Source organism: Rissa tridactyla, chromosome Z (assembly GCF_028500815.1).
Source record: "Rissa tridactyla isolate bRisTri1 chromosome Z, bRisTri1.patW.cur.20221130, whole genome shotgun sequence".
Taxonomy (NCBI): domain Eukaryota; kingdom Metazoa; phylum Chordata; class Aves; order Charadriiformes; family Laridae; genus Rissa; species Rissa tridactyla.
Window position 1 is genome coordinate 49,632,531 of NC_071497.1, and position 9,613 is coordinate 49,642,143.

General features: G+C 40.6%; 1 protein-coding gene across 1 annotated transcript; it reads left to right on the top strand.

The window, feature by feature from the left end:
• The first annotated feature begins 499 nt into the window (after positions 1-499).
• Positions 500-1,054, top strand: LOC128902910 (interferon kappa-like). Its single transcript, XM_054186637.1, has one exon. It carries the CDS (start codon positions 500-502, stop codon positions 1,052-1,054), a length of 555 nt encoding a protein of 184 aa, XP_054042612.1.
• Positions 1,055-9,613: the final 8,559 nt, after the last annotated feature.

The window sequence follows — 9,613 nt, forward strand, 5'->3', positions numbered from 1 at the left end:
GCTTAACTGTATTTTGGAAGTATAAATCATACTGAGGAGACAGGATGGCAGTAGTATTCAGCAGGTCCCTGACCCATCACTGACAGCGTTATTTTATTTCAACGTGTTCTTCCACTGTTAAAATATTAAGAAACTAAGGATCTTTCTGTAACTTTTTCTTTTAAATTCTCATTATACTTCCTATAAAATTTTTTGAGGGAGAGGGGATAGATAATCTAAGATACACATAACATTCTAATATCCAGTTGAAATAAAAAGAAAATTGCCCAAAAAAGACAATGAAGTCATAAAGCAGAAAATGAAAGTGGTAAGTGTCAAAAGCATACACAAGGGGGAAAACCTTAAAAACCAAAAAATGATGAAAGAAAACTTCTCCTACAGAAGAATGAAATTTCAAGATTTTGAAGAAACAGGAGCCTACAAATGATCTGCAAGCATCCCAGCCTGTCTCTCAGAATTTATACACCGGGAAGGAGGAACGTGAGAGCTTATCTTTATCATGAATGCTTTTGGCTTGCTACTAATTGGCCTCATACTGTTGTGCACCACTACCACCTCCAGCCTTCAGTGTAATCACCTTCCTTTACAGCAAAGAAAAGTGATTGAGAACAGCCTGCGACTTTTGGACAAAATGGGCAAAAAGTTTCCTGAACAATGTCTAAGAGAGAAAATGTCCTTCAGATTTCCTGAGCAGGTTCTAAAGCCCAGACAGAAAGAGACTGTCAAAATGGCCATTGAAGAAATCTTCCAACACATCTTCTATATCTTTAGCAAAAATATGACTCTAGCTGCTTGGGATGGGACAGCTTTAGAACAATTCCAAAATGGACTTTATCAGCAAATTGAGCAATTGGAGGCATGTGTAATCAAGAAGAAAACCCACTATTTTTGGAGTAAAGAAGTCAACAGGCTGAAACTGAAAAAGTACTTCCAAAAAATAGACTGTTTTCTTAAAGACAAACAACACAACCTGTGCTCCTGGGAGATCAGCCGTGCAGAAATGAGGAGATGTCTTCAATTGATTGATAAAGTCATAAGGAGGCTTAACAACTAAGGTACAAAGATTTTGACCTGACGTAACTTAGCTTTAAAAATATTTATAATTATTATTTGTTCTATCATCTATCTTGTGGCAGTGCTTCTAGTTAATTATGATCATATTTAAATAATTATGTTGCTGAAATTTATTTTTGCAAATATAATGCATTATTCAATGTAAGTAAATTTTTCCCTTGGTAAGCAGATATGACTTTTCAGTGAGGGTTATTCCATTGGAAGGGATTGTAACCTTATGATAAACAGTGTCATTCTATGGTGTTTTTGGCTGAGAAAATGTGCTGTTGCTTTCCATCTCTATTTCGTCTACATATAGAGAATCATGTATTTGTGAATGGACTACACATCTCTCACCCTACAGGAATTGCTAGATTTGTACTGATTGAGTCTGCATGAGAAATAAAGTACCATATTGTTTATTTAAGAGGTCCTGCCTTAGATTGAGACCATTCATTATACTTTCAAAGCTTGTAAGCTCTTTTCCAAGCATTGTTTTTTTTTTTTACATTTGAGTCATTCTAATATTTGCTTTTTTCAAAGAGGTAAAGTAATTCTAGAGGGATTTGTCTACATAGGATATTGTTTGCAGTAGCTATGGCTTCTCCAATAATTTCTCAATTGGACATTGTTGCTTTTAATTGAAGTGTCTTTGCCTCCTCTAACTATCTGGAGGAAAGGCTTTTTTTCCCTTCCTGCTATGTTTAACTTTCACAAGCCCATTTGAAATAACTTCTCTACACAAGAGCACCCTAAAGCCACATATGCCTGTGGCACATCCTACTTGCTCATGGACGTCTTCATCCTGGCTACTGCAATATCAAACTTCACCATTCAGTGCTGTGTTTTATTGCTGCATGAAATTTTCTGCCTCTTTCCCTTTGCTCACAAATTGACTCACAGAAACATATAGCCCTTGGTATTCCAATGAGTTTTCCATCCAAACCACACAGCCTTGAGTAATAGTTGCAATATAATAAAATTATTTAAAACAACTTGCAACAAACTGAGCAAAAATCCACTAATTTCTTTGAGATCAAGCCCGGATTTTACCCTTGGGAGATTGTCCCTGGGTAACTCCATTTCAAATGGCTGTGTTTTCCCTAGTCACTTGCTCTATGTTAGTAAGGGGGAAAACAGAGTTATATCCAGGCTCTATTACCTAATTAAAATTGGTAAAAATTTGGTAAAAAACCCAACAACTTAAAAAAAAAAAAAAAAAAAGCTCTTTTCTGTGGCCAAGGCTGGTATACATTCGGCACAGGCTTCTGGGTCTGGCATAAAGAAGAAGAGGGGAGCATGGCTGTGGCTCCCAAGAGAGGGTGATGTGAGTCCCAGAGGGCTGAAATTGCTAGAGGCTGGTTCCATCAGGTGAGGAACTTTCCCTGATCTCCAACCATTCCCAAGAGTATCATTCAAAGGGGTGATAATAAAAAGTTACATCTGAACAAAAAATGGATGGTAAGAAGAATAGCAACGGAACACCAGATCTCAAGTACCATATCTATGACACAGGTCTCTTTTGCAGGATGTACATACTCTCTCTACCACTCATGGATGCAAGCTAAAGAAGTGACGAGAGACATGAGTATCAGGTCTGAAGCTGAAATACCAGAAATAAAAACAGATGAGAACTTCACCGTGATCCAGAAGAACAGAAGAGACCAAAGAAACAGAGCAAAGTAACAGACCCTTTTTCTGCCTGGTGACACCCTGCCACAAATGTTACAGCAAGACATGTATTTCTCGGGTTTTGTAACTAACAGCACTTCAAATGCCCTGCAAGACTGTTTCAAATCTTATTTCTGCTGCTTGTTTGGTTTTTGCACTTCTTCACTTCTTCAAGCCTGTACAACAAAGGGCAATCAGCCTACTTACCTTTCTGGTTCCGATATCCTAGGTAGCTTCTGCAGTGCAATTAACTGTTATTGAAATGGCCCCGTTTTTACTGAAACTTGGAAATAGCACGAAATATTTTCAGCTGCTCTCTTATGAAGCATCCCACTTTTTATTGCCTCACTTGCCTGCGGTGGGAATATGTTCATTGATGTTATTAATTCATGTCCCACTAATTGTTCAGAAACACTCATACCGTTAAGTTTTCTTTTTAGTTCATAACTACCCTTAAAAATCTCACCGCCAAATAAAAATATGTTTTGACATATTTCAGCCAACAGGGTACTTAGCAGTGCAGGAAAAAACCCAGAATGGGCACTAGAGGGCAAAGTCAGATTATAGACAAGTGTAAGAATTGTAGGTGAATGTACATGTATTTGGGCAAGACAGTGTTTCAGTTCTTTACGAGCGTGCTGCTCATCAATAAACTCTTTTTGGGTTTGCAGAAGGGAATTGAAAGAAAAATGAACTGTTCCTGAAAGAAAGAAGAAGATCTAGAGATGATGGACAGGAGCTCATAAACCAGCATTTGATTTCAATTACTTTTTGGCCAGCTGTGAGGTAATAGAAATTATTTGTACTGAGACAGTGTCTAGAAGAACATTTAAAGATGGGGACCCTGGTAGACACACAGCTGATGAACAAATAAAAAGGAAAAAGAAAATAGAAAACCAATATATCTTTGCTTTACTCTTACTTTTTAAAGGTAAAGAGGCCTTAAGGTAAAGGAAGAAAGCTGAAGAGTCAGATCATCTCTCTTCTCCTTGCCATTGTAACATTTTGGAGCAGTCTGTGTTTTATCACTATTGTGTTAGCAGAAGCTGTGTCATAGAAAAAGCTGTATATTATGCCCCTGGCTGACTGAAACCCTCTGGTATTCCTTCCAGTTATTATTTTTCTAGAAGTTAATCAAATGTAGAAAAATAAGTTTTTAACATATATGATTTTCAAATGGAAATCAATAAAATAGTGAATGTGAAATCTCAAATTCCCATTGAAAATTTAACATAGATGAAAAAAGATTCTTACAAGATGGGATTGCTTGTAGGCCAAAAAGTTTCAAAAATTTTCTTATAGGAGTCACACACCAGTGCTGTGCAGCACAGGCCCCAATCACAATTGTGGCTGTTCTCATGGCTAGTCTCACAGCACCTTGTTTACATGTGCCATGCTGCACTTTTGGGGAAATGGCACTAAAAGTAATAGGGTTTCCTCTATCCAGAGTCTGTTTTCTGGAGTGGATTTATGGGATTGGGGTCAAAGGCCTTGTACCCCACATGACACTTCAGAGTAGCTACAGCAGAACTGAAGAATGCTTATTCCAGATTTTACTCTGGAAAAAGTTATTCACAAGTCACAGTCAACTACAGCTGTCCAAAGCAATTCTTACATGAGTTTGGCCTGTTATGTCAGCTCTGGCTTTACTTCATTTTTAAATTGAAAAAACCAAACCAAAACAAAACCCACAAACCCAAAACAAAGAAAAAGCCCAAAGGAAAACAGGACAAAAGCCTGTGGAAATAACTCTCTAAATAATCATTCAGGACTAGGCCTTGTTGCTAGGAGGGACAGCTGTGAATTCCTTCAGAGCAGCCGTAGGGAAGTGGAGGCTGGAGAGGGGATGCGGAAGTGCTCAGGGGGAGACAGCACCCACGGACTGCAGCGTCCTGCCACTCCTTACGCCTTCCAACCCAGCCTGCCCCTAGTCAGGGGTGGCCCTAAACTGTTTTCTCCCTCCCACTGGATCCTTCCAGGGAGCGACCAGAGGGCAGACCAAGAAATGAGGGTGACAAAGATACAGAATAAATCTTAAAAGACAGTGTCAGTCCTCAGTTTTGACTGGCAGAATAAATTCACTTTGCTTCAGAGATTTGATGCATAACAAAAAAAGGTGAACAAAGCAAGTAAGATTGTATTTGATGCTTTCCATTAAGGTGACTGTGCTTTTTAATATCCAAAAATCTTGCTACTAATCCTCACATAGGCATTTATATCAGTGTTTCACACACTTCTACTAACTTCAAGAAATCCTGGTAAAGTGCAGGGGCTTTTTCAGTGCTGAGGGTTCCTCGAGGAAACTTTGACAGGGAACATGAGGACAATCTTGCTTCTCAGCCTGCAAACACGACAGTGCCACAGCCCATGCTGCAAACCGGGGGGCAGCAATGCACCACCAAGCCCACCTTGCTTCCAAACACAGTTTAGGCTAGCTCTCTTCATTAGTTGTGTCCTGGATGAATTCCTTTTCTCCCTGCACAACATTAAAATTGAAATCTGTGGCTCACATGAATTGGCAGCCTTCTGTTTTAATTTCGGGGAGCGGAGGGGGGGATGTGCTCATGGTGAAGCAGTGGTAAATGATGGATAGAAGAGCACAGAGAAATTCATGTCCTGCCTCAGTTCTCTCCACAAGAGGCTGCAAGGTTCGTTCATTTTCTAAGACCAACCTTCTTGAGCCCAAGTTCTTCCAATTAGCATCCTAAAACCACGTTTCCTTCAGCAATGAAGCATTCAATCTTCTAAGCAAATAGTATAATCTGCTTTTGAAAGCATGGAAGTAAACACAGTTAACACTCTCCTCCACAAAGTAACTGCTAAAACATAGTAATGCCTTTGCAAAGTCAAAATCTATGTTAAAGAGCTTAAATATTGAGATTTTCAAATAGAAATTCTGCCCCCTGCACACCAGTTACCACCATGTCTACTCACTGTAACTCTTATTGTCAGCTGTATTCCTCAAGTTTCTTATCTTGGTAGGCCAGAAACTACACAACTTCCTCTGGATTTAGCTGGAGTACTGTGTGTTACTGTTCATTTTCCCAGAAAGGAAATATCTTGACAGACATATCTATATTAAACAGAAAGCTTTTCTTCTACCAAAAAAATCCCCACAAAACCCTGTTTTACTTCAAACACTTTTTAAAGCGTTGCTCTCTCTTTAAGCAATTAATATGATTTCTCTTCAAGTCTCTTTGGCTTTGAGTTGGACTCAGTTCTGGTCTCCACTTCTTGGGAAAAGCTCGCATTGGCTGTAACAGATCTTTTCTTGTTATTATAATTTTTTAATAGTTAAAAATAAGCTCCTGCTGCTCACGCTGTTGTCCTTGAAACCAGCATTAAATCCTGTCACAGTCACTCACGTGTATTTAAAAAGGATTTCTGCTAAATGCGATTACTGGTCACTAGGAGTATTTCAAGATACTAAACCCTTATTTTCTCTCATCTTTTCTTTTTTTTTTTTTTAAAGAAAAATAGGGCACATCTCCCTCTCCTTCCCAGTTCACAGTAGCAGGGTAACAGTCACTATTTGTGCAAACTTTTAAACTCCTAGAAAAAGTCAGAAGTTATTATAACAACTTCTATTATGAGTGACTTGGTAATGGCTAACACTTAAAAAAGGGAACTTTCCCAGCCTATCAAGCCGTAATTCCTCCTTATTATGGTAGTGGCATATTTGATGGGCCTGTGGGTCTCATCCAGCGATGAAACTGAGTTCAGTGAACAGGGAGGCACAGAGACTCGTGTAGAAGCATGACTCATTTCAGAACTGGGCATGTCTTTGATATTTAGTTAATCCTTTCACAGCCTCCCTTGCAAAACCAGTGAATTTCCCACTCTGCTGAGAAGAGGCTCGTTGGGAATGAGAAGGAAAGACAGGAGCTGCTACTAAAGGAGAAAGGATAATTTTTGAAAAAATGTAAAACGAGTGATGCTATTTACAACACTCCCCTAAGAAAATGAAATTGTAAAAAATTGTTACCCTAAAAAAATAGATTATATTGTCCCTGAATATGCAGATTCAGATTCTTTAAGAACAGTAGAATCGGGTTCTAATAATCAGCCTAAAAAGAAGTCAGCCTTTGCATCATAAAAATAAATTGCTTCCATACAGAAATATAGAAATACAGGATTAAGGTATATCACAGAAACATAATGGTTTGCGTTTTTATCCTATGCTGACACCATAGTCAGTAGTTTTCTATTGATTGCCTCCGCCTTGGGGTTGGAGTAATACCTTGTAGCCTGGGAGATGAATGCTTGAAAGTAACAACTTAAAAAAATCAACATATTCCTACAGTGTTGTAGGGCTGGTTGCGAGTGCAAAGGTCAATCTAGAGACCAGATGACCTGCTCCCTCAGAGATTCCCAGGAAGTGACAAGTAAGGAGGACAAGGCTGTCACATCTTCTCCAAGTGACATTTTGGGAGGTCTGGACAGGATCTGCCAGGAGGCTCTTGTCTGGCTTCCCTCATCTGTCCTCTTCTTCTGCTCCAGCTGCAGGGCACTGGCATGGAAATGCCACCGGTCTGCTTTTTCTGAAATACCCCTGCCTGCATTGGAGCCGAACTGCCCTCAAAGGTGGCAAATGCAAAAGATCACTCATAGGTGGCCAAAGCCAAACAGATGGCTGGTTTGGGTTGGATTTTTTTTTCCCTCCAAAAGCATTTCCAAACTGCACCCATTTTCCACCTGATGAAACTGTAAAGCTAAAACTCCTGCCAGCTCCGTATCTGTTTGGTGGACCCTTGTGAGCACAATGCTTGCATCGTATGTGTTTCCTCATCTGAAAGCAGTTGAGAACTTTGCCTGGTGTGACTTACTCTCTTAGATGACAGCAGAAAGTCAGCGGCAATGAGGTAGGACTCTTTTGCAAGCCAGGGTCTCTGCTGAATTCACAAAATTGCCACGGTGTGAGAGGTGTGAAGCTGTCACGGACGCTGCTTCCTCTTTTGGCCAGTTTGAGAGGATGGACAAAAACACTGACACTTTTCCCTGTTACTTGCTTGTGGTCTGGAGATGAGTTTACTTCCTCTGCTGCCTCTGCATAGCCTCCCATTTCTCACTGGCAGCCTTGGTCACACGACATCAACACGAGCCAGCAGTGGGCAAATACTCTGCCTGCCAGTGAGAAATAGGAGTGTCCAGTACTGCACCACATCAGCCCCATGGCCCCGAGGCAGCCTGGGATTTACTCTTTTACTTTAACTGAGGTCAATAGTACCAGAGCATGGGCTTCCAAGTATGCATGTGTTTAAGAGCTGTGATTTACCAGTGCTTAAACTAGTGTAATCCACTGGCCAAAACATAGGCTTGAATTTAGGTAGCCAAAAAAATCTAGTCACGGAGGAAAGGAGACATAAAGTTAACAGCTAGGAACATAGAAAATTAGTTTTAAGACACATCTGCATATTGCTTTTATAGCAAGGATTTGGAAACAAAAGCCATGTATAAAAGGAGCAGACATTTTATCCTGGTGATGTTTCCTATTTGAAGAGAACAAGATTCTTTCCATGTCACAACAAACATTTCAGGGCTGCTGACCTTACGCAGAAAGCATCCCCATGCAGTGGTTCCTGACACAAGCAACGTGCCCAGACAGAACATGTTTTCCCACCTCATGACGCAGGGAAACAAAACGTGGTTACGCTCTGTTTACTTTTTGAGAAATCCAGGAGACTCAGACTTAACACGTGCTGAACAGTCATGAAGCTTGTTTTAAGAGACGCCAGCAGTTATATAAAGGTAACTTTTTAATGCTGGTTAAGTAGTTTATAAACAGAGGTTTGTCTGCAAGAGAAATAGCTGGAGTGGAGAATAAAGTTTATTTTCCAAAAATAAAAGCTAGATTTTTTTCCAGATCTTATCCTAGTCTTCCCATATCCAGCTAACTTGTGTTCCAATAACGTAATTTTATATTTAGTTTCATCTGAATGTCTTTGCAGCTTACAAAATCGTTAAATGTTCTAAGCGTAAAAGCCTTTCTCCAAACCCTTTGTGCCTGGAAGCATTCCCACTTCCGTCTAGTCTAATAAAAGCTGTTACCTCTTGTTACTGATCTTCCTTTCTCATACCGTTAGGCCATCACACCACAAAAACAGCACAGCAAATTGCACAGCTAAAAAGGCTTTACGTGTGTTTGCAACTGCAAGTTGTGCACAGAAAAATCCCTTGTGTTTTGGAGGAGGATTTTTCCTGTGAAAAACAGATCCCAAGGGCTAGCATCAGGCCTTATTGGCCAGATCTAATACAACCCACTGGCTGAATTGCATTCTACATCTCCCAAAGAAGAATATGAATATCCATGTAGTAGTTCATAAGTAGACTTCTGAGCCCTGTACCTTGGTTCCACCGCTGAGGTGCATTGCCACACAAATGGATGTATTTATAATAGCATTATAGTTCAGGTCAGAAGCACACTTTTGAAGGAAATGTTTTAGCCATTGCCCCTTGCAATGCCTCATTCTTCATCACAGGGCAGGCTGGGAGTACACCAACATCATTCCTTTCAGAGGACAACATCAATCCTTCCAACATCAACCCTCTCCCATCACACCAGGGGATTTTTTTCCCAGCAAGCAGTGACCATCTGAGTCCAGCTGCTGTCACAGGAAAGCTCTCAAGAGGGTCCAGAGGTAGGCACCACTGTCTCAGCTCTGGTTGTTTGGCCCTAAAGCCACCCCACAGGGGGCTGTGGGCTGCCAGGGCCACCCCAGCTGTCTCCCTGCCTCCTGCCAGGCTGTGCCAGGGAGGTGGCCAGCACCACGGAAGGGAATTGGTGTCCAGCTCCAAAGCTCTTGCAGGTGCCCTTGTCATCTGTGGGAGCTTTACCTTGGCAGCTACCCATAAGAGGGATTTTCCACATTGCAAAGCTAGGTGGGATTTT